The sequence below is a fragment of the Anas platyrhynchos genome, chromosome 1, assembly GCF_047663525.1.
Source record: "Anas platyrhynchos isolate ZD024472 breed Pekin duck chromosome 1, IASCAAS_PekinDuck_T2T, whole genome shotgun sequence".
NCBI lineage: Eukaryota > Metazoa > Chordata > Aves > Anseriformes > Anatidae > Anas > Anas platyrhynchos.
Window position 1 is genome coordinate 206,030,299 of NC_092587.1, and position 24,805 is coordinate 206,055,103.

The 24,805-nt window shown below is 55.5% G+C and overlaps 2 protein-coding genes across 3 annotated transcripts in view; one reads left to right on the top strand and one right to left on the bottom strand.

The window, feature by feature from the left end:
- Nucleotides 1–19,946, bottom strand: part of NEU3 (neuraminidase 3) — a 66,185-nt gene extending 46,239 nt beyond the window's left edge. Inside the window, exon 1 of the mRNA XM_072032943.1 lies at nt 19,927–19,946. The gene's annotated coding sequence lies outside the window, so the exon portion shown is untranslated. The remainder of the gene's footprint in view (nt 1–19,926) is intronic.
- On the top strand, nt 743–24,675 carry CHRDL2 (chordin like 2). 2 transcript variants are annotated; one of them, XM_013106995.4, is made up of 11 exons: nt 743–1,427; nt 7,735–7,847; nt 8,150–8,243; nt 8,707–8,849; nt 11,232–11,325; nt 12,426–12,481; nt 13,703–13,871; nt 14,786–14,980; nt 17,559–17,741; nt 21,779–21,871; nt 23,498–24,675. In XM_013106995.4, the coding sequence occupies exons 1-11, from the start codon at nt 1,346–1,348 to the stop codon at nt 23,575–23,577; spliced, it is 1,302 nt and encodes a 433-aa protein (XP_012962449.4). In that variant the 5' UTR covers nt 743–1,345; the 3' UTR covers nt 23,578–24,675. The 2 variants fall into 2 exon arrangements, 1 of the variants encoding a protein (XP_012962449.4); XR_005265461.2 differs by lacking the exons at nt 743–1,427; nt 23,498–24,675 and adding exons at nt 1,524–3,011; nt 18,970–21,343 and having other exon boundaries at nt 21,779–21,869.
- Nucleotides 24,676–24,805: the final 130 nt, after the last annotated feature.

Here is a 24,805-nt window from a genome sequence, read left to right on the forward strand (position 1 = left end):
ATAAAAGGGAGGTGGAGAGAAGAGCTTTTGTTGCCGAATTTCCCCTTGACTCTTTCTTCTCCGTGGCCTAGGGTGATCAGGATTTAGGGATTTGGGGTCACCCTGGAGCTGCTGGCACCGGGTGCTGGTCTCGGGTGGGTTGGTGCTGGGCACAAAGACCTCGGCTCCTGGAAAACCTGAACCTGAGCTTGAATTAATGAAGGAAAATAAATAAGAACGAATAAATAATAATAGATCTGCCCAGAACAGTGGCACGAGGAAGAGGAGGGAGACCCCATGGGGGAAAAAAAAAGCTGTAGTCGGAGAAATTGGGTAAAAACAGACAAAATCCAACCTTGGGGTGTGAGGAGGCTGTGGGAACACATCCCTGTGATGGACCGGTGGTCCTGAGCTTTTTGGGGTATCTCAGCGGGGTGGTGGGACAAAGGAGAGGACCAGCATCACTGGGAAGGGAACTGGGCTTTACTGGGAAGGGAACTGGGCTTTACTGGGAGAGGAGGTGCCGTGGGTGCTGAGCCCAGCTCCTGGAGCACCCCAGGGCAGTGGGCGCAGGGGTTAAAGCGTGTGGGTCTGCGCCCCCCCCCCCAAAAAAAAATATATAAAAAAAATAAAAAAAGGAAAATTGCAATAATAAAAATGAAAAAAATCCCAAAAAGCCACCCTGCGGGTCTCCCCCCTCCTCCTACTCTTCCTTTCCCCCCCCCCTCCCCAAACCTCCGCCTTTAATACCAACAAACAAACTCTCGGCTCTCCAAAAGGAGGCGCCTTTGATCGGAGCGAGGCGAACCCCGCCGGGCACCGGCACCGGCACCGCCGCACCCCCGGGCACCGACTCCGGGACCCCCCCCAGGGCATCGGGACACCGGTACCGGGACATCATCGGCACCGGGACATCCCCCCCCCCGGGCACCGGGACATTTCGGGACATCGATCCCGGGACACCCCCGGGCATCGGGGCGCTTTGGGACATCGGCACCGGGACGCACCGGGACGCACCGGGACACCGGCTCCGGGACACCCCCGAGCACCGGGACGCCCCCGAGCACCGGGACAGCAGCAGCAGCCCCGAGAAGCAGCCCCGGGACCCCGTCCCCCCCCCTTTTTTTCCTCCTCTTCTCCACCCCCAGCCCCGAGCCACCGCCGCGCAGCGCCCCGGGAGCGGCACCGGGACATCGCGCACCGGCACCGGAGCGACCCCGGGCACCGGCACCGAAAAAAAAACCCCGGTACCGGCACCGAGACACCCCTGAGAACCGGGATCGGAGTTTCCCCGAGCTCAGGGACCGAGGCAGCCCCCGGGTACCGGCAGCGAAGCTCCCCCCGGGGCACCCACCGCCGGGCTGCGATGCTTCCCGGTGCGGGTCCCCTCGCCTTCCTCCTCCGGTGCCTTCTGCTCCTCTTCGCCTCCGAGAGCCGAGCCCGGGCTCGTAAGTAGCCCCCGCTCCCCTCCTGCCTGCATTCGTGACCCTCGCGGTGTCCCTCCGTGCCTCAGTTTCCCCATCTTCCCCAAAAAATAAGGAGCAGGGGGGGGCTTTGAGGGCAGGGCTTGGGGAAATTGGGGTCGTGCGCTGGGTGTCGCGCAGGGCAGGGGGCTCGTTTGCAGCCCTGAGCAGGTCCCGTCTGCTTCTCACCTCCAAGATTGATGGAGGAACGAGAATTTGGGGGAAATGACCCCCCCCGGAGTGAAGCTGGGGGGATTTTCTCCTCGCCCAGCGATGATTTGGGATGGGGAAGAGAAGGGAGGCTTGGATGAGGTGTCCCATCATGACCCTACACTTCTTCTCCCCTTTAAGCTACCCAAATCCCAGGAGAGTCCATGGGGCCGGTGGCTGTTGTAGGGTGATTTATGGCTTGCCCGGTGCCAGCGCTGCGTTAGGCTCTCGGGAAAGTCGCCCTCCTGGAGCACAGACCCCAAAATGTGGGCGCTGGGTTCCTCGTTTTGGATGTGGGGTGAGCTGGGGGAAAAGCAGGTGGATGGATCGGGATGCGAGCGAGGGGCACGGGTACAAGGGAACGGGGTAAGGTTTCCAGCCTCTGCTTCCCAGGGCTGTGTGGAGCCCCAGAGGGCAAAATCTGAGTGAGTTTGGGTCCTTTTCCCTTCCCTGCTCTTATCAAAATCTGCCGAGCTCGGTCGGTGGCATCATTTTTTGCACGATGGGTCTGATCCCTCGCTCCACCAGGGCTCTGCCAGCCGTGGTACCCACGTTAGGAGGAGGATGGGGACATCCCCCGAAGGTGACACAGATGCTGCCGAGCTGTTTGCTCTTTGGAGATGGCAGCAGAGCCCCCAAATTGGGCACAAATCGGGGATTTTCATGAGCAGAACCACCTGGGCACCGTCCTTGGACCCAGGGGGATCCAGGTGTGTTTTATGACGGACCCATCCTGGGGGGGAAGCTGTGGGGGTTTTGTGGCAATGGTGACAAAGAACCAGGGCTGTGGGACGGGGACGGGGTCTGCTCACCTCCTCTGCTCGCTGCCTCCCATTTCTCTTGAGGCCAAGCACCGGGGCCAAACGAAGGCAGGAATAAATTGGTTACAAGCAGGCTCATCAGCCAAGAGACCTACAGTGTCTTGGCTAAAAATAGGTGAGAAAGCAGAAAGGCTCGGGCTTCGAGGCAAGTCAGAAAAGAAGAATTTGCCCATAGAAACAGGCTATTTTAGGGGATTTACACTCTCAGCTGAGAAAATATTGGAGGCACAGGTTACTGGGCTGAAAGTGCTGCAGCCCGTCGGCTGTGAGTAATTCAGCGGCAAGAGCTTAACGCAACGAGGTTTTGGCTGAGGGCATTTAAACACCAGCATCTCTGGAGAGCGCAGGGCAGCGCTTTTCCCCAGGAGCTTGGAAGTTGCTCTTTTCGTTTGTTTATCCCGGTGGCTTCTGGAGAAAGGGGCTCTGCCCGCCCTGCTTTTCAACTTCGCACCGTGTTTGAATCCAGGGCGGTGAGGGACGGAGAGCTCCAGGATGGGAGGAACCGGGAGGAAAAGCAAAAATCCTGCTGGTGGCCATGGTAAGGGAGAGGTGAGGGCTGCACACCCTGATTTGGGCATCCAGGTGTCCCTCCTGGGGAGGAGCAGAGGGAAACGGGGCCAAATCTGCTGCTCCTGGAGCCCCCGGGGATGCTTTGGGTGCGGGGCTTCCCTTGGGCTCCTCTGCCCTGGCTCTGGGCAGCTTGGTGGTAATTCACGAGGCTGTGTTTGCAGAGCTGCGAGGATTTCTGGGCTCCCAAAGCCCTGAGAAGAGATGTCCAAGCCAGGGCTGAGTAAAGCAAACGTGTGGGAAGTGATCTGGACACGAGCGGAGACGTTAGGATGCAACATGTCAAGCGCCTGATGTGTTTTAAGCAGTTCCTTCGCAGCTAAGTTGCGTTCTAAGCCCTTCATAAATACCGGGCTGTCACGGGAGCGCCTGGACTTTCTGTACCAGACAGTGCTTTTTTTTTTTTTCCTTTTTTTTTTTTTTTCTCTTTATTTATGGCTGCTCTTAAAACTTGCGCTCTGCTTTGCACAAACTGCTCGCCTGGCGTGGCAGGTGCCTGACATCCCAAATGCTGGGGCCAGGAGCCCGTCTGAGACGTGCCCCGCATGGGGTAGGGCTCTGGGGAGCAACGGGGGCTGTGGGGATGGGGAAATCCTGCACCGGGGCTGGGGAGAGAGGCACGGAGAGGCACGGGGAGAAGCAAGGTGTTGTGTCTTTGCTGAAACCTGCGGCGTTTTTCGGCAGCATCCTTGCTGGGAAAGCTGGGATCCAGAGGGAAACTCCCTGCTGGGGAAACTGAGGCACGAGGCTGGGGGGGTGAGCAGGGTGGAGTGGGTTTACCCTCGTTTTCTGGGCTTTTGGGTCTTGTGGGTGGTTTTGCCCCTTTCTAGCCACGGTTCTGGCTTTAGACTGTGAGACCATGCTGGGGATAGGTGCAGGGGACGCAGTGAATTGGCTCAAACAGAGCACTGGGGAGCTTCAGGGGACAGCTCTCTTGGGCTGAGGGGACTTGTTTGCGTTCAGGATCTGTCTCAAAGAGGCGTCAGCGTGTTTTTTGGTGGCGTGAGGGAGATGTTGGTGGGCACCGAAGGCAGCACAGGAGAGGGTTCTCCATGCTGTTGGGTTCATCACCTCAGACTGGTGTCTCTAGATGGTCTCATGGAGATGCTGCTCCAGACAGCATCTCAGAGCCTCCTCAACAGCCTCATGTGGTGCTTAAATCTTCTGGCAGCCAGAAAATGTCCCACAATGTCTGTCCTAAGCCTCCCAGGCTTTCCCCGGGCTGATTGCTTCTTTCTGTCCCCGCCGTGGCCAGAGATCTTTGCGCCAGCCCTCTCTTGCCTCACCCCCTGTCAGACTTCCCGTCTATCACACACTGGCCTTGCTGCCCAGGATGCAATTAATGATAATTAATGATAACTGAAGGTAATTAATGATAATGAGAGTAAGCCAGGGCCTGGGCACAGCCTCAAGCATTGCCTGGGAGGTGTCGGGCTCCTGCTCCTGGCACGTTCCCCAGCGTGGTGTTGGCAGTGCCTACGGGGGATCTGCCAAATGCGTGGGCTCTGGTTGGGGACAGCCTGTGCCAAATCGCTTCCAGACATGAACAGGGCTGGGCCACTGGCCCCAGATCCCACCTGGGGCATTTTGAGGTTTAAGCAGATGTTCCTCACCCAGGACAGGGCTGGAGCCACCTCAGAAAGCGGCTGGTGGCCAGGGAGGCCTACTGGCCATAATGGTGCTCTGAAGGGCGCAGTCCCGTATCGGGATCTCATGTATTTGGTCAGAAATTGGTTGGATGGGGCCTGTTCATGAAGTTTTAACAACCAGGAGCTCACCCCTTCCTAAATATGCTCCCTCATGCCGTGAGGCCCCCTCCAGGTGTGGGGTTTCCAGGTTTAGGATATCGCGGCCTGGTTGTGTCTCGGAGGTGGATGGAGGAGGATGGCTCCGCCTGGATTGAGGTCCTGCAACCATAAAAATGCTCCACGGGCCAGGAGTCCTCCCTGGAAAGTGAGAAGCAATGAGAGAAGCCTCATCTGGAGTGCTGTGTCCAGTTCTGGGCTACAAAAAAGACAGGGAGCTCCTAGAAAGAGTCCAGCGGAGGGCCACAAAGATGATATGGGGTCTGGAGCATCTTCCCTGTGAGGAGAGGCTGAGAGACCTGGGGCTGTGCAGCCTGGAGAAGGGAAGACTGAGAGGGGATGTCCTCAATGTGCCTAAATACCTGAGGGGTGGGAGGCAGAGGGATTTGGCCAACCTCTTTTCAGGGGTCTGTGGGGACAGGACAAGGGGCAATGGCCACAAAATGGAGCCCAGGAAGTTCCTCACCAATATGTGAAATAAATTCTTCCCAGTGAGGGTGACGGAGCACTGGGACAGGCTGCCCAGGGAGGTTGTGGGGTCTCTGGAGATATTCAAGGCCTGTCTGGATGCCCACCTGGGCAACCTGCTCTAGGGAACTGCTTTGGCAGGGGTTGGACCCGATGATCTCTGGAGGTCCCTTCCAACCCCTACAGTTCTGTGATTCTGAGATTTTGGGATTCTGAGATTTTGGGATTCTGAGATTCTGGGATTTTGGGATTCTGGGATTTTGGGATTCTGGGATTCTTTGAAGCAAAGCAGCATGAGTGTAGTGAGCATGCTGTTGCTGAAGACACAGTAAGTGAGGAGGCTGAAAGGCACGGGAGCGACGCGCTGCCACAAATGGCTTTTCCCTCCGAGTGAATCGGGAAGATAGCCAAGCCTTGACCTCTGAAAATGAAATTATTAGCCTGGCATGGGAAGAAATGATCCAGAGCCTCCAGCTTTTAAGCCTCCTCCTTCCATCCACCCCAGCTTGCTTTTAACCAAACATGTGCGCGCCTCTTGCCAAATAGGCGGCATAGTGCTGCTGAGATGCGGACAAGCGTCTGCTGCTGCCCAGCGCTGCCAGTCGGCTTTAATTTTACCAGCGGGCCCTTTGCAGACATGAATCAGGCTGCTTTCGAGGGCTGGACCCAAACCAGGGCTCCACTTGTGAAAGGCAAGTGATTAAATGTTTGAACGGAGCAGCCAACTGGCATGGGAGCAGCCTGCGAGCTGAGTGGGGCCGTGTCACACGGAGGCAACTTGATTTCTTCACCCTCAGCATAATTCACGAAGATGCTGCAAGCAGGGAAAAATGAAGTCATTTTCTCACCCTTTTGCAAAGTGATGATGAGTTGTTGTTTTTTATTTTTTTTATTATTATTATATATTTTTTTTCTCTCCCTGGTATTTGCAGTTTCCAGCCATGCACTCCGCATTTTTGCATGCTTTGCTGTAAGCTGGTGCACGGATGGCCAGGAAAATGGGTTTGCTGACTTCTCAGAGGTTTGGAGCATGCTATGAAGACCCTGTAGAGGCAAGAGAGGTGAAAGGAGAGTGCCCCAGCCTGACACTGATGGCATCCACCTGAAAATCATTGCAGATCTCCACCTCTCCAGATGCAGTGCTGGCCCCACCGCACTGAGCTTGAGCCAGGCGGTCTGGACACCTGGTGGCCACCTGCTTGGAAGGTGCAACCTGGAGAAACTCATGCTTGAACCCAGCAACCTAATGAGGAGCTCGGAGCTGCTGGCAAACCCCTAGGGTTGCCCTTTCCCAGCAGCTGCAGAGGATCTGCTCATAGCAGAGCATCACTCGGCTTCATCCTGAGGATGCTCAGGAGCTTCAGGAGGGACGGCAGCCCACCAAAATGTGTTTCTATGAGGTTTACCTGATCAGAGGGAGAAATGCTGGCGTTAAGGACGTGACATCTCCAGCTTGGGCAGCAGGAGCTGGGCACCGTGCCTCGGCAAACAGCTGTCTCCCCCTCTGCCCTCTCCCCCAGGGCGTTGTAAGGTTTTAAAGGCCCGTAAATACTTCAGGGAGCGTAAACATCTCAGCTGCCTTCCAGCAACGTAATCGCCCCAACTACCTCAAATCCCCTCGATGACATAACCTTTTAAATCACCTTCGGTTTTCAGTGGGGCTGTAAGCACTTAAACCACTCGTAACACACGGACAGGCGTGTGCTTATTCACCAAAGGGCCTAAGCAGCAGCGTGTTGTTCCAGCTTTTTGGGGTTTGGGGACACGGCACGGGGACAGCCACCAGGCTGTGGTGGAGTTACGGGGTCCAGGTTCGTGTAGGTCTGACCTACGTGGGGCTGGAGCTCGGCCCCGTAGGGCCAGGTGATGCTTTTTGGTGCAGACATTGAGGATGGCTGAATTGGGCTTTCTGGCCAAAGCCCTGGGTTGGTGGTGGTGATTATGGACCCGCACATCCTCAGGACTTGAGGACTTGAGATCCTACTATAGGGCTGGTGTTCAGCTTCCTCCTCTCTCCCCCACCTTCTGGCCTTTCTGGGGGAAATCCAGTCCTGCGGTGTCACCCTGAAGACACCTCTCCATCTCCAAACGAGCACATTTTATGCTCCAAATGCTTTATACTCCAAACAAAACGTTTCAGAGGGACGACTAATTTCTGCAAAGGCAGTCCAGCTTGCACGGCACAGCTGCCCTTTGGTCAGAGGGGTCCCAGCCTAAAGAAACAGGCAAAAACGTGGCAAAAAGATGGATTTTGGGGGCGTGTCTCCGGGTCTGGGCTGGTGGATGGGATGTGACCATCAGCTTCTCGTGGGTGATGGCACGCAGCTACTGATCCCTCCTTGCTCTGCTCGTCACAGAGGGAGCAGAGCTGTCCCGGGGGCTGTCCCTTTCCTCACACAGCTTCTCCCCGTTGTTTTTTAGGGCCGGATATGTTCTGTGATTTCAACGGCAAGAAGTACAGCCCAGGAGAGAGCTGGCACCCCTACCTGGAGCCCCAGGGGCTGATGTACTGCATCCGCTGCAGCTGCTCCGAGGTACGTCCTGGGCAGGGTGCCCCAAGAAATGAGCAGGGTGCCACCACCTCAGGGCACCACAGGCTGGTTTTGGGGTCTAGTCTGACCAAAGAAGCCCCTTCCAGTCCCATGGGGACATTGGATTCATATATTTCATTTGGATAAAGCTCCACGTGCCCCCGTAGTGTTGGGCTAACCTCATGAGGGAGTTGTCCTCCTCCTCTGCCCTAGAGAAAGGCCAAGAAAGGGGCAACTTTGGGAAGCTCTTTCTTTCGTCTTGGGGTGAATGTGTAGATGAAAAAAAACACTTTTTCTCTCCCCAGAACGGGAACACCAGGTGCTATCGGATCCAGTGCCCAGCTCTGCAGTGCGCCAGCCCCGTCACGGACCCGCAGCAGTGCTGCCCACGGTGTCTCGGTAGGGGAATGTCCCTCGGGAAGGGGATGACAGGAGCCAAGGGGGAATTGTTTCATGGTCAGCAGATCCCATCCCCCAGAGCTGCCACAGTGGGGCTTGTAGCTGTGAAAAGGGGACAAAAAAAACCCTTATGGGGGTGGGTCGCTCCCTGGGGTCACCACGCCAGTGCTGGGCCATGGATACACAACGTCCTTGTCCCTTCCTGGGTTTTTATGCCAAAGAAACAGGCTAACAAGCTCTAAAAAGCTGGGAAACTGAGGCACGGCAGCCAGGCAGCAGTGACCACTGCCCTCATCGCTCTTGCCTTCCCCCTAAAATGTCACTTGGATGTGAAAGGACCCTTTAACAGGGGTGTGTAAAAGGTCCTGGCCCTTTGGGGCTGGTCTGGGGGGGGGGATCTGCTGAGTATCCGTGCTGGCAGGGGCTGGCTCTCACCCTGCTGCTCTCTTATCCTCTTTTCCAGAGCCAAACTCTCCCTCTGGGCTCCGGGCTCCTGCCAGGTCCTGCCAGTACAATGGGACGACGTACCAGCAGGGCGAGATGTTCACCACCAGCGAGCTCTTCCCCAGCCGCCAGCCCAACCAGTGTGTGCAGTGCAGCTGCTCCGTAAGCCTCCAGGGAGCCCACGGGAGGTGGGGAGGGGGTTTGGGGGCTTCTCCTGCACCCCTGCGACGTCCTCCTAGGTTAAAAACCTCTGCTGTGCTGAGCCTGAAGATCTGGTCGCACCATTTATTAGCTGGAAATCCCATGGATGGGTTCAGGGCTGGCACAGACAGGGCTTCTTGGGGTGGGCAGGGGGTAAAACCTTGTCCCAGGAGATGGAGATTGGTCTCTGCAGCATCCAGCTTTTCATGGATTGCTTTTGGATGCTTTTCATGGATTGCATGGATGGATTGCTTTTCAGCTACCTTTTACCAGCCCTTCAGGGACGTTCCTCCTCCCTGAGCCCCCAGCGATGGCTCCTGAGATGAAGCTTGGCTCTGCTCTGCCCAGCCCTCTCCCGCGGGCTGGAATCCTGCAGAAACCTGTCGAAAAGCAGCAAGAATCACTCGGGGGGAGGAAGGAAGCAGCCTGGACGGAGGTGATGCTGAAGGTGTGCGGAGCGTGGGCTGCACGAGCCAGGAGCTGAGTGTCAGGAGATGGCTGGAGGAGTTCTTTTTCCTCGGGAGGCAGCGAGGAAGGGCGTCAGAAAGTGCTGGACTTGGACGCTGCCGTAAAAAAGAGGGCGGCACAGACATCACTGATGGTTCCAGGCTCCTCTGGGCTGTGCTTTGCTTGCAGCAAAGAATTATTCTGAGCTCGGCCAGGGAAAAAAGAGCAGTGAAAGAACCCAAACCACCTAATTTTTCCATGCCAGGAGCATGCACGTGTTGGTTTTCGTCAGCTGATGCTTGCTTTTGCTGCAGTGTCTGCGATACCTGGCACACCTGGCCTGAGACCTTGGGGTCTGTGCGAGCCTGGGAGCAAGGTGCTGGGAGCTAGGTGGCAAGAGCAAGAGCTTACACTTGGAAATTATCAGGGAATCCTGGAATATCCCGAGCTGAACCCATGAGGATCATCAAGTCCAAGTCCTACAGCCCAACTCCTACAGCTTTTACACAACTTCTGAGGCTGGTTCCTCTCTTACCGACCCCAACTGGATGCCAGATCGCCTTCTGATGGGGACAAACAGCATGGAAAGAGCCCTCAAGAGCCCTCAAATGCAACTGTGAGTGCCCACGTGGCCCTGCTTCCAACCCCACCATCACCAGGACCTGCTGGTCCCGCTCGGAGGCACTGGCTCTCGCTCAGCCTCTGTTTATCGGGATAATGCCTTGGATACAAAGGCGAAAATAAAAGGATGACTGTGAGCCTTGCAGCAGTGGGGTCTTGCCGGGCTGTGTCTGATGTTGTCAGCTGTTAGAACAGCTGCGGGAACAGCTGGGCTAAACGTCTTTGAAAACCGTCCTGAGACCGGGGCCTCCAGCCCAAATCCTGCTTTTTTTTTTTATGACGTGATCTCTCCCGCCCAGGGCAGGTTCTTCGCTGCGGCAGAAGGAGAAAGGAGAACGTGGTTCCCTGGTCAAGCTCTGCTCCCTGAAGGTCTGACCCACGTGCAGGTCCCTAAAGGGTTTGATTGACAGCGACCTCCACGAGATCCACCAGATTTCTGCCTCCTCTTCATGGTGGCTTGGCCCTTTGGTGGCAGAAGGAGCTGCTGTGATTTAGTTTTTAAAGACATCCTTGGTTGACCTCTTGCTTTCCGTTCACTGAGAGCTTGGTGGCACCCTGGAGGAAATTCCTGTGTGGCCTCGTTGTTGGGCTCTGCTTCTGGACTGCTCGACATCCCCGCCAACCCTTCTGCAAGGCAGCAAAACCCAAAATGTTGCTGATCTGCCATAGGTTGCAGATCTGCTGATCCAAGTGGGACTGGGATGTGCTCAGGTCAAGACTGGCCTTGGCTCGTGGTTTTCAGCTGGTTTCACTACAAATTCTCTCCAAAGCAACCACCAAACCAGTGGAAGAAAGTCTTCACCTGAACATCCACCCACAGCTCTTGGCCCAGTGCCTTTGTGCTTGCTCCTGGTGTTATTGGATCGCCCAACACAAAGGGTTCAACATCCCAATTCCCTTCTCCCCCTACCTCCTGCAGGTCCTCGTCCTGGGATCTGTTAGGGAACAGGTCCTTGTGCTGCTCTGAGTTGGTGTTACGGAGAGTTTGCAGATGTGTGGTGGCTGTTTCAGAGCTGGTGGTGCTAACGAAGCCCGAGGACGAGGCACTACCTACCCCGTGTTGGGGTGGGATGTTGGATGAAGAGCACAGCAGGGCAGATTTTCAGCTTTTAGTCATTGGCAATTCGTGATATTTGAGGATGGCTTTTTGGGGTGTTGATGATTCCTGCTGGGTCTGCAATTTGAAGTGCTGCCACCCCGATATTGGGACCATTCAGCCCTGTCTGGACCTGGATAATGCTGACAATACTTTTTTTTTTTGCTCCTGTCCCCTAGGAAGGCCAGATTTACTGCGGCTTGGTGACCTGCCCGGAGCTTCTGTGCTCCTCTCCCCTCACAGTGCCGGACTCCTGCTGCCAGGTCTGCAAAGGTAAGGGGGGCACGGACCCCGTAGGGATGGTGCGAGCTGCTGGTGCTCTAGGGAAGCTTCTAGAACAGCCAAACCCTAGGGAAAAACCCCAATCCACCTAAACTGAGCTTAGCCTTTGCTCTCACAGCTCTCCAATTTGCTGCTGTTTCCCCTAATTCATTTAATACCAGAAATATCTGAAGCTGGAAGGCAATGCTGACCCCCTGGCCATGGCCACAGAGTGACCTGTGGCGCCTCCTCCAAGCTCTCCCCTCTTGCATCCCATAGCCCCAGCCCCTATTTTTTTTTTGGGGGGTTGCTGGCTGCTGTTGAAAAGTCAGCAGAAAACTGGGCTGGGGTTGCCTCTCAGCACCATGTGGGGTTGATTCTTCCTTGTGGTAAAACAAAAATCGCTGGGTTTTGCAGAATCACAGACTTTCAGGGTGATATATTTAAGACTGTAATGACCTCATGAACAAGACAGACGTTTTAAAATATTTTTGGTGGTGTCTGTATGGCCTCGTTGAATTCACCAGGAGCAAAGAGATTGCTCCAAACAGAAAGGGAATGATTTGCTCTGGCACAGGCAGATTTCCAGAAGAGCTCAGGTCCCACAGAAAGCCCTCGGTGAGGGCCAGACAGTGCAACCAGTGTGCACGTTGGGAAGAGCAGAGTTTGGTCCAGATTGGGTTGGTTGTGGGACACCAAGAAACCCACTTTTACGGAGCTGTGGGCACCGCCAGAGCTTCCCTTGCACTCAGTGCCATCTGCTCAGCGTTTCATGAGAAATGTCTTTGAATTGAATGCCAGATCATCCCCATCACCTCAGACTCTACCTCTGGGGTATTTCCATGCCACCTAATTTCAGAAGGCTACAAGACCAAGTCTTTTTTTTTTTTTTTTGGAGCTGAACTCTCATTAACCATCAGTGGGGATAAAACGGGTTTTGGCGCGTGACACAGAGAAGCCATTTCTTTGAGTGATGTGAATTGCATATTCAAAGCTCTCAGGGGTCCAGCACCCTGCAGAGAGCTGGTTTTAGTCAGCTGGACCCCAGAAAACAAACCCTCCTCCAGATCCAGCCCTGCTGCGTTTCACTGGACTGTGTTTTTTCCTTGCAGATGGCTCATACGAGAAGTCCGCGGAGGAGGAGCCCCTGCAGTTAAACAGAGGTGTTGTACGTGACGTTTGCATTTTCAAACCCAGAGCATTGCTTCTAACACAGCTCAAACAAAGCTGTTTGCCCTTGGCCATAGCCTTCACCAAAGGAAAAAATTAAAAAAAAGCCCATAGTAGCTCTACTATGAACCACTGACACTCGGTTTGCAGTTGAGTCGTGCATGGGGGACTTTAGGTGAGGGCTACCAGCACGGGCTGAGACCTGAAAGCACCAGGTGAGGACTCTTGGCCTCTCCTCTGGAGCATCTCTGATGGCTTTGGAAGAGCAAAAGTCCTGTGGGAACTGGAAATCTTGGGCGCTTCTCCTCTTCCTTGGCCAGTGGGTTAAAAGAGTTGAGAATGGAGCAATTTCAGAGGTGGCCAACAGCCAGGTATGACCCTTACCCATGGAGTTAGGTGGCCCAAATCTCTCTTTGGGGGCTTTTCCTCCAGATGTTATTTTTTTCCTCTTCCCCCTGGGCTCAGGGGTGTCTCCCCCCAGTTGTATCTCCCAAAACAGCCAGCACTGGAGCTGGCCGTGAGGATTCCTTCCCCAGGCTGTTTGTATCAGCAGCCCCAGCAAGGAAAAAGCAACTCCCTGGCTGCTGAGGGTTGATTCAGGGTGACATTTCAGAGCTGGGCAGCCCACGCCAGGTCTGTGGGATTAGGTCACTTACAGCTCCCTGGCCCTTCCCTTTTCCATACTGCTGGGTGAGCTGCCAGCATCACACCTCCACCACCTATAAAACCTCCAAAATAGACACAAGGGGACCCTTTGTGCTGCATGTCTTGTCCCAGCATTTTGCTCTTGGAAGCCTGGGATGTTCCAGGGGTTTGGGTCCTGCTGGCTGGCAGTTCCTCACCCGTGTTCGTGGTGCCAGCCAGGTGAGAGGGCAGGATATGTCCCGTCCTCACCTCGCTGATCCTGGGTGGGTCATGCAGAAGACAATCCTCAGCTGTCCAGCGAGTGTCTAGAATAGCCCAGCCTGTTTTAGGACCCCAAATGTCTCCCTGAGGGTGCTGTGTTGGGCTTGGGGTGCTGTCCTGATGAGGGAGGTGACCCACATGCAGCCTAGGAGGTCACCGGGGTGTAGGACATTGGCACAAACTGCTCAGGACCCTTTAGATGGCAGGCACTGAGAAGGTCCCTGAACCTTCCCATCCTGACGGAGAGCACCGTGAGGTTTTTTTCCAGCACAGCCTGGGTCTGAGTCCTGTTCTTTTCTCTGCCTGTCCCCAGAGGCACTCGCAAGACCAGTGCTCGGGGGAAGCGATGGGCAGGAAGCCCCTTGGAGCCACGGCGTCCACCGTTCTCAGCTCTTCCCTGGAGTTCATTCCCAGGAGCTTCAAACCCAAGGGAGGAGGTGGCACCACCGTGAAGATCGTCTTGAAGGAGAAGCACAAGAAAGGTAAGGGACGGAGGGGCCGGGTGCTCTGTCCCTTGCCTGAGATGACTTCTCCAGGCCTCGGGACCCCAGGGAAGCTGTTTCAGCAGCAGTTTTCCACCACTGGCTGCCACCAGACTCCTCCACAGCCAACCTCACTCAGCCATCTCCAACCTGGTGGCCCAGCCCCTGTCCCACAACCTGGACGAATCCCCAACCACAGGAGTAGGGGAAGGTCGGTCCTTGGGGTGTTTTGGAGACCTTGGGACCTGGGAAGGGAGGTGGGCAGCTGGAAGACCTCACGTAGTCCTTCCAGCCCCCCCTGCTGCAGTGGGACAGGGGGGTCCTCCTTGCACCTACCTTCCATGGGGTTGGTCTGTCCTGGGGCCATTGTCATCCCCCTGGAGGGGAGAGCAGAAAATCAAGATGGGGAGACAACTGCATGGAGACAAAGGGGAGAAAGGCAGGTTCCTGCTCCCCCTGGGGGCTCTCCCACCGCTGTGCCTCCAGAAGGGCTCTTTCCAACCCTTGGAGATGAAGCCCTGGAGGAAAGCTTTGGGACCTTCAAAAATTTGCATGGAAAAGTCAGCAGGTGGCACTCTTTGCTGTGCTTGGGGCTGGCGATGGCCTTGGAGGGACCCTGGGCTCCCAGAAGCCAGGAGACAGGTGAGGTCCTGCCCGCAGCTACCCCTCACCTCCCCTGGGGTGCTCGGCCCCATCCACCTCCACCTCCTGGAGCCTCGTCCCCTGCTCCTGGGGCACCTCCTGGTCGGGGTGGCTGCGACATCCCTGTGCCCACCATGCCCCGGGTGTGCTGCTGGTGGGCTGAGGAATTTGGGAGGTTGTGAAAGGTGGCGAGCTCCAGCAGGCCCTGGGCGTGCCAAGAGGAGGAGGATTTGCTTCCAGGGGTTTCAGGCTCTTCTCTTTGTCTCCTCCAGCTTGCGTTTACAACGGGAAGACCTACTCCCACGGGGAAGTGTGGCACCCTGTCTTCAGGCTCTACGGCCTCCTGCCCTGCATCCTGTGCACGTGCAGGGACGGTGTCCAGGACTGCCAGAAGATCTCGTGCCCCAAGGAGTATCCCTGCGACTACCCCGAGAAAGTGGACGGGAAATGCTGTAAAATATGTCCAGGTACGTGGAATCCCACCTGCTCCTGCTGTCCCTTCCGTTTCCTTCGTGGTTGAAAGCCCTAGGTGTGGAGGTGAGGAGGGTTTCACATCACTGGAGGCTTGAATTCAGGCTGGGTGAGCAGGTTCAGCAGGGCAAGCACTGAAACAAGGGCTGTGCTATCCTGGAGGGCTGCCCCACAATGAGGGAACTGCTCTGATCCCCAAAAGTCACGTGCGTTGGGTGGCTGTAGTCTGGAGAAAGATGCCTGAAGAGGTGCGTGCCAGAAGTCTTCAGACAGGTAGATGGTGCCCCAGGCCTCCAGCTGGGACACAAAGTCACGGGATTAAATTGTGGCAGCCGAAAAAATGCAGGTTGGAAATTAGAAGGGGATTCTCCAGCTATGGGGTGTCCGTGGCACCCGTGGTTTGGTTTGAGTTGGGGTTAAAGACCCCATCCCTGGAAGGAACGGGTTACACACAGCTTTTTGGGGTGCACCAGGTGGGACCAGGCTGGTTGGGACACGGTGAGGAGGACCTCATTTTTCATCTTTAATAGGTTTTGGGTCTCTCCGTGGCTTCTAGGTCTTTGGAAAGCCATCCATCTGCAACCACAGTCCTGGGAAAGATAGATCAGGGCATCAGATCTTCTCCTGCTCCCGCTGGAGAATGTTTTCTAGGTTATCCCTCTCCATTCTATGATTCAGCATTGGGTGTTTAGATGATGGACCACCCACTGCTTCCCTAGAGAGACCTGAGCCTCCCCGAGCCTGGCTGCAGAGGCAGGAATTGCTGGGTCATCTTTGATGAGCTCCTTCGGGGTGGTTTCACGGAGGGGTCTGGCCAGGGAGAGCAAGCGAGGGACGTTATCACGTCAAGGAATGGGGGCAAGCGGGCTGCAAAATAATTTCAGCTGGGATTTTTGAGGTTTTCCTTCTGCCAAGCAGGGAGGTGCTGGGACGGCCTCCCCTGGGGAGCGAAGGGCAGAAGCTCAGCTTGTTTTAATAAGGTTTGTGATATGTTTATGAGCAGGATTTATGACGTGGTGCCTGGTGGGAATGGGATGTGATGACTGAGCAGAGCCCTTCCAGTCTTGCGTTCCCATTATAGCAGGTCTCTCCGGTTTAAAGCCTACAGCTTTCTCTGCTGGGATCTTGTCTGCTCTTCAGTCTTCATTTAGTTCCAGTTAAACACTCCGACCCAGCCAAAACGATTTTTTTTTTCTTGCTTTCCAGTACTCCCAGATAGCAATCACACACCCTGCTCAGCCAAGCTACATGCTTGTCCCTTGCTTCACTGCAAGGCATTTTCGCCCGTCTTTTAATTCCGGGCACTTTCCCTCCTCGTGCTCCTTTGTACGTGGGAGCTCGGAGAGAAACACCGACTGCTTTCTGGGTCTTTATTCCTCCTCCTCAACGTGCTGCACACCGTTGGCCATCGAGTGGCTCCGGCGTGAAGCTCCGAGGTTGTTAAACACCTCTTGTGCCTGCGAGAGCATTTAATTCCTTACCAAATGCAGCCTTGGAGGAGGAGAGGTTTGGTGATCAGGGATGGAGACCCTGCACCCAAAAGCTGTGGTTATCCCGCGTTGGGTCATGCTGGGGCTGTAGGGTTGAGTGCTTTTCTTCTGGTTGCTGAAAAAATCCCACTCTGCATCCCGTTAATTTGGGATTCCCATCCCCTCTGCCCTGGTGGATGCGAGGAGTGGCTCAGGACCACCCCAGAAAGCCTGGGGAGAGCAGAATCGGGCCCAAAATAACCGTCCTACTAAAATAAACCCCACGTGTCTATTTATAGCCCAACTTTCTTTCGAGTAGTGTGAAAAGCTCCAGCATCCAAAACGACTGGGAGAACAAGGCTAAATTCAGCTGAGCCGAGCTCCTCTGCGTTCCAAGGACCACAACCAAAGGCAATAAATCTCCTTCCAAAACCATGGGGGATTCTTAATTACTCCAGAAGCAACAACAACAAGAAAATTAGCGGCTCTTCTTCAACGGGGGGGGTGTTGAAGAAATCCCCCTGGGGTCCCGGCGGTGGCGTCCGGGGCCAAAAGAGCTCAGCACGGGTACGGGGAAGGGGCTGGGGCTGGGGCTGAGCCCACCCACGGGGCAGGGACGGGCGCCGTGCCCAGGCAGCCCAGCCGCAGCCCTGGCTCCCGTGCTGTGGGCTCGTCCCTCTCCGCTTCGCTGACGTTGCTTCTTCGGGACGGGGAGCAGGGAACCCAGCCCGGGTTTTCGCTGCGTGGCGATGGCACCGAGCTCCCCGCGGTGGGTTTGGGGGGTCCAGGTGGAGCACAGCACCCTGCCCCGTCCCTGCTGGGGTAGGGGATGCCGAAATTAAAGGGAATGGAAAATATGGGGGTGAGCAGGTCTACGGATCCTATATCAACGTCACCTTTTGCTTTCAATCTTGGTGTGGGTGTTGTGGGGCTTTCGGGATCCCAGCCCAGCTCTGAGCCATCTCCCAGCTCCGGGGAGCAACGCGACGTCCCACAGCATCAGGCACAACAAGGTGCCACCCCTGGGTGCTGAGGTGGCTTCTTCCATCCTTCCTGCCCCTCTGCACGGCCCTAATTAATAAACTCTGCTCTCCTTTGTCCCCAGAAACCCGAGTCAAACCCACCGACGAAATCGTCACTGCCCAATGCGGCAAGAACCCCAACCGCGTCCTGGTGTACATGTTCGTGCCACCGAGCTCCGAGACCTCCAAGGAGGTCCTGAGGACGATCGCAATCGAGAAGGAGCCCTCTGAAGAGGTGGAAATCTACAACTGGAAGCTGATTAAAGGTGAGTCCCGTAACGAAACCAGCCAGCGATGGCGAAAGCGCGTGCAGAAACGCGGTGCTTTCCAAGCTTTGTTCAACTTTTCAGGCTTTTTCTAGCGGTGCTCTCCAGACATCGTGTAGTGAGTCGAAACCTGCTGACAGCAGGCTGGCGTTCCTAACCCTCCCTTTCACACTCTCTTGCTGTCATTGCATGCAAACCAGGGCTTGGAAACCGCTCTTGGTCCCAGTGTACCCAGTGGCACGCTGTAACCCTACCCGGAGGCACAGCACGTGGGCAAACAAGGCGGGGGCTGCGGGGGGCCGTTCCTCAAAACCTGCCTGCTTCCATGCCAAACACGCACGGAAAACAAACAAGCCAAAACACTCCAGTCACTCTGCAGCCTTAGCTTTTGCTCCTTCTTTTTTTTTTTTTTTTTTTTTTTTTTTTTTTTTTTTTTTTTTCCCAGTCCTCCCACTGCTGGGAACAAAGCTTGCAGAGCTTCCCCAAAATGCGTGCGGGGACGATGAGTTTTCCCCAGCCTGGATTTGGACCCGTTGCTTGGCGTGTCCTCCAGCAGTCAGAGCAGGGCACGTAACCTGTGAAACGACACCGATCTGCCCACACACCCCGCTGTGCAGCACCCAGAGGAGCCTCTCTCCACCCAAGATGCGTGGTCCGGTAGAGATTTGTGCATGGTTTTTGGGTGCCCAAAGCAAGACCCAACCATGAGCCTCCATCGGAGGTTCTCCAACCCTTGCAAAACCTTGGGCACTTGAGGTCCGTGGAGCTGGGTGTCTCAGAGAGCAGATATTTGGGTCTCCTGGGTGTGTTCGTTTCACCTTTCTCCCAGAGGAGCCCTCTGGCTGTTCTCCCAGCCTCCTAGGATGGCCACACGTGCGTAGCCATCAAAGAAATCACCTCCAGAGATGTGGAGCCGTGGCCGTCACCGCGTTTCCATCCTCCCCTTGCCCTCCTCCGTCCCGCACGCTGCCCCTCTCCCCGTCCTCCCCCCAGCACGCCGAAGCCTCCCTCACAATGGCACCTTGTAGCAGGAGGACAGCTCTGAGCCTGCACTGTCTGGGCCCCACCGTTTCCTCTCCTCGCCGCTTGGCAGAGGTCACCACCCAAACCTTTCTTGCCACCTTCCCAGGCCAAAAGCTCCGCGTCTGCACGCAGCTCCCGAGCCCTGCCAGCCAAGGACAGGGGAGGCCCTTGTCCCCGAGGCCAACACAGCTCTTTTGCTTGGCAGAGGGAAGTGTTACTATTGGGAAAGAGCATGAGCTCAGGCACATATGGATTCCACCTCGCCATGGTCCATCACTCTACCAACAGAGCAGCGTGTGTGGAGAAAAAAAGCCCGCGAGGCACGCCTGGAGCCCGGCCAGCTGCCTTTGTACCAAACCTACGTGGCCTCCTCCGTTCCTGTGCTCCACGGGGCAGGATTCAGCAGGAGAAGCTGGCACAAATGCCCAGCCCCGAGCTTTGCTCAGCTCGCACGGGTCGTGGTGGGGGCTCCTCTGGATTTTTAGGGGTCTGGATGGCTTGGGGGGGTTTGAAACTTGACTTTCTGATGTTTTGGAGAAGGAATTAGAAGGCAAAAAAAGGAATGGATGGGATCGGCGTGGTTCAGAGGCTGTGCTGTCTGCTTCCTCGTGGATGCCTGGCTGTACGTGGAGGTGCAAAACCCCAAGGACCTCTTCCCCTGTGCATTAGGCAACCCCCAAAAAATTCCTTTCTCTCCTGAAACCCTGCAGCTCCAGGACCCCCAGCGATCCCCTCCATCTCACCACACCGGTGTGCCCTCACGCCTGGTGCCTGCTTGAAGGTCTCCTGCCACGGAAACTCTGGGATCCAGAGCCACAAACCCCTTTCTGTAGGGAAAGCTTCTCCTGACACGCAGCCTCCCTGCAGCTCCAGCTCTTCCCATTCGCTCTGGGTACAAAGCAGCCTCCTTTTCCCCTGATGAATTTGAAGATGCCACCAGCTCCTGCCTGTGCCCTCTCCATTTTTTTCAGTCTTCCCTTGATGTCAGCAATTTCTGGTCCTTAGGTCCTTCCCATAGCTCTGTTCTGGGCTCCCTCTGTGTCTTTCTTAAGTGCAGAGCCCAAATCAGAGCGCAGGGCTCTCATCAAAGCTCTCCCCTCTGCGTCCTGCTGGTTTGGGTCTCCTACACACCTGCACCCACGTCTCCATCCACCTGCTGATGCTCTCGGCTCCGTGTTCTCCCTGGGAGAATTTTGGAGGTCTGTAGTGCATGGACATGGCTTGTACCAGCACAATTTGGGAGTGACGACGCTGCCTGGTGTTCCTCTAAGGCTGAACCCCGTAGAAATGCCCACTTTGTTCATAATTTAGCAAATCCTCACACCATTTTCCTGAGACTTCTCTCCCAGCCTGGCACAACGCGCCGCATTTCTGCAGCCACGGTGGTCCCCGCGTGGAACAATTGGTCCCATCCACGCATTTTGGGACGGGCAGAACACCTCTGTGGAAGAGCCTCTCTCTCCTTTGCATCTGCAAAATTAGCAAGGATGGATTGCTGCCTCTGGTCATTAATTCATTCCTCGTGCTCCCTGGTACTGGGATCTGTCTGGGTTTGGTCTGGAGAGCACCAAGAAGGGTGGCAAGTGCTGGACAGCCCCGGTGCCTCTCCCCATCTCATCCCATAAAAGCCTGGGTCTTTGGGCAGCTTCTGCTGGCTGTGAAATGGCACCGGCCAGCCATCACCACCCCAAAATTCTCTCGTTCTTCACCAGCTCCATCCCGTGCTGGCTTTTCCGTGGCCGGTGGGCTTTTCAGATCCTCACCACCTCGCACCCTCCGTGCTCCACGTCCTCATTCCTCCGCAGCTCCCCAGCTCCTGGCATTTGTCAGCAGTGACCATCAAGGTCTCAGCCAGCTCTCCGGGGGCTCTCGGGTGAAAATTATCTCGGTCGGTTGATTAAAAGATGTTTATCTCCCGTGGCTTTTGTTTAAAATAGCCTCCCGGTTACTAATGTACTGGAAAGTGCTTCATCAGCCACGGGGGCTACAAGCACACCCTCCTGCTCCTTTCTAAGTATAGACCAGGAGGATTTATTGAACACTTCTGCCTTCCTTGCGTCATTAAGAGTTTTATTATCCCCATCCAGTACCTTCTTTTCTTACTGGTAGGACTCCTTTATCCTGACCCACTCGAAGGGCTTATTAATAGCCCGGCCAGCCTCATATTTCTCCCCCTGCACTTTAACTTCCTGTGCTCATTTTCCACAGCCCGCAACATCTCGTTTTTACGCATCACTTCCCAGTCGTTACGTGCCCATTCCGTGCGTAATTGCTGCTGGGAAGGGAGAGGAAAAATCTCTCACCTAAACAAGGGGACCACGCCGCCCCCGGAGAGATGCTGGGCGCACGGGAAGAGGCTGGGCGAGACGCGGGGAAGGGGGGACCAGGCATACCTGCCCCCCTTCGTCACGCCCGCGGGCGAGGAGGAATATCACGAGCCCTAATCCCACGGGAAGGTCGCTTCTGTTGCTAAATTCACGCTCTGCTTTGCTCGGGTCAGAGCTCTGAATCAGTCACATCCCCCCCCTTCCCCTAACGGGACGGTGCTGGCGCGGGCAGAACCATTTGGCTGCGCTGAGGTCAGTCCCGATTTCCTGTCCCGGAGGAGTTTTAGGGCTGGGGGCAAAGGAATGGAAAAAACCTTGGTGCTGGTTGCTTCGAGGAAAAGGGAAACGTTTGGGGATGGAGGGGGCTCTGCGGTGTCCCCATGGGTGGGGACTGAGAGGAAAGGGGGGAGCTGGGATCCTGTTGATCCCGGTGGTTTGGGGGAGATGAGAGCTCCTCCAGGGCGAGATATTTTCCAGAGCAACAAAATCTTATTGATTCCACCTGCTCCGTGGTGTTGTAACGCCGTGTTCCGATTTGGTGAGTAACGGCTGTTTGGAAATGAGCTCGCTGCCAACCCCGGAGGCTGGACATCCCAAATTCCCAGCAGGTTTCGGTGGCAGGACCCCGGTGCATCCCTGGTGCCCATCTGGCCCTTTAGGTCTGACGCCTCACATTTCTCTCTGCAGGGATATTTCACTTGATCCAGACCAAGAAGATCAGCAAGCAGGAATTCAAGCAAGAAGCACAAAACTTCAGGCTGATCACCAGGATGGACGAAGGTAGAGAAAAAAAAAAACCAAAAACTCCCCTCCTGCCTGGCCCCAGCACCCCGAGCTCTGCTGACGTGCGCTGGCCGTGCCTCCGAGGCTGCCCAAATTCAGAGCAAAGCGTCGGGGAGAAGATTTGGGCAAACCCAGCGGGGCCAGGGCTGAGCTCCCTTCACACGCAGAGCCTGCCCTCCTGGTCAGCGGTCACATTTTCACTTTTATGGCACTGGAAAGGGCAGCCAGCTTTCTAAAAGTGGCCGCGTGTTTGTGAAATCCAAAGGCTGCACCTCTCCAAAGCCCGTAAAACTGTTTGATTTTTATATCTAATCCATCTGGCATCACGGGGGAGAGAGAGAAAAAAAATAAAAATGATGCGAAGGATTTGAAAGAAAAAAAAAAAAAAAACAACAAAAAACAAACTCTGAAATATCTTTTAAAATCATTCTTAATGTTCTTGGATGTGCGTAAATGTTACAAAAAAGCAGGAATGCCAGTGCACATGCCGAGAGTGCCTGTGCAGAGCGCAACTGCCGTGCTATTTCCCGCTGGCTGCCTTTTCTCCTGGGCTGGATTAAAATTTAATGGGTCAGGCTGGGATCGAGCCCACTCCTGCATTGCTCAGCACCCATGGGATGGGGTCTTGGGTCGAGCCATCCCGCCCAGAACCTCTGGCTGGGGCAGGTGGGGATTTATTTTCACCTCCAGCCCATTTTCGACATCTCTTGGCCAAGCCCTGGGGGATTTTCAAGCCCCCCTGCTCCCAGGTTGGGTTTCGCACCGGGATGGGGTCTCTGGCACGTGCCTCAGTTTCCCGGGATGAATAACCCTGTTGGGAAACCATCCCTCTGCTGCCGCCGCGGATTCTCAGAAAGGACTGGCCGGGGATTTCTCCACCACGGGAGGTTCATTCAGGCAGAAAATATGCCCCCAGGGAGGGCTACGTTCGGGCTGCGTAATCCTTGCTGGGATTACGCGGGGGCGACCACCTGGAGGGGATGCGAAGAAGGCTCTGAGCCTCCTCCAACATCTCTGGGGTTGAGGGGGGTCCATGGAAACATTGGGATTTGGGGGGAGTGAGGAGAGGGGCTGGGGGCTTGGTGCCTTTTTTGGGGGGTTGTGTTTGCTTTGCAGGGAGTTTGCAGCCCACTGGTGGTGCTGAGGGGGGGCCTGGGGGTTTCTCCTCCTTTTTCAGCTGCATTTTCCCCACTGCAGGTCATTTTGAAGCCCTGCATGGAGAGCTAAGGCTGGGGTGGCAGCAGAAAAACAAGTGTAAATGTGTTTTTTTCTGAGCAATCCCCCCCCAAAAATGGGGCTGACAGCGATTGCCCCATGCCAGCAAGGTGTACAGAGAAGCACACCCAACTATGGGCCACAAATCATGAATTTTGGGTTTGTGGAAGAGTCAGAGGACAAACAAAAACCCTTCCCTCCCTGAAATAAAGGGGCTCACCCTAAACCCAGCTATGCTGGGGGGCTGCTTGCCTGCTGCATTACCTGGCCAGGAGTTGGATCTGGCCCTCTGCGCTCCAGCTAAAACACGTGTGGAGGAGATTATCCCCATTTCGGAATGGGAAAAGTCTTTTTGAGAAAAAAACACTGAAAATGGGTGCTAACGAGTGTCCTTCTCTGCTCCTCCAGGTCACTGGAACATCTTCCGAGCCCAGACGTCGGAGCTGAAGATGACAGAGAGCCCAGAGAAAGAAACAAAGAACTTGTAAAGGAGAAACGTTAACCTAGCTATCGATTTATCTACACCCACACACACATACACACCTACCCATATATAGGAAAAAAACCCAAAAAACTCGCATTATTCAGTAGACTGGCACAGCAATAAGAGGTACACTAGTGTAAAGGACAGCAACTCCAGCAGAGGAACCCAACCGAACCGCCACCGCCGCCGCCGTGCTCTGGGGGAGAGCAGCCACGGCCACGGCCATCCCCTGCTGCCAAAAACGCCGGGTGTGCAGCGGGAGAGGCAGCAGAGGGAGGCCTGGTGCAATGTGAAGAGAGGAGGAATTCCCGAGGAGCAGCAGGAGCCAGCAGCTAAGCGGGACAAGACCCTGCTCTGTACCGCTGCCGGCGTAAAGGTGACCTGCAAGGGGAGAAAAAAAACCCTCCCTGCCTCCTTTCTCGGAGGCCCTGCGAGCTGCAAAGGGTTTCTTCGGCTGAAAATCCCCCACAGGATATTTCCTCAAAAGTTTTTTTCTCCTCTGTTTCAGCTGGGAGAGTTTTGGGGGGCACTTTCCCTTTTTTTGGGGGGGCGCTTTCCCATTTTTCCCTTTGCAGGTCGTGCAGCGATGCGATTTTCGGGAGGCCGCTCCTTCTGGCACCGGTGACGCCGCGGAGAAGCAGCTGGGACCCTGGGGTGGTGGCACAAATTCGAGGCCAACAGCAGCACGGCTGCTTTTTTGGGGGACGGGGGCGATGCCACCCCGCTGCTGGTGCCACCCCCGTCTGTCCCCTGTCCCCTCTCGCCGCAGGATGTAAGCTCCGAGCCCCCAAACACTGCACTAAGGTTGCTGCTACGCGTGTTACGATGCTCTGTATTTATCTCTAGCCTATCCTACATGCTATATTCACAGGAGGGGCATCTCCCAAAGGGCCACCAGGACCATTGCTGTAGCGTGGGGAGGAGGGCGTGCAGCGGCGCTGCTCTCCCCCCCCCGACTGGAACCAGCTTTGGGGGATTTTCAGGTTGTTTCGGTTACAAGTATTTATCCCCGGTTTCCTGTTTTATCCCGTTTTGATAAATCTATTTATTTGGAGATCCGGAGCTTGTCGGATAAAGCTGATTAAAGCGTCTTTTTGATTCACCCTCCTGTGCCGGCTCTCTTTTCCCTGCAGCCTTTCTCCCACGTCCATATTTTGGCAGGAGGGGGGTGCACAGGGCAGCCAAGTGGCCCCACTCTTTCATGGCACGATCCCCCACCCTGGGGGCCACCT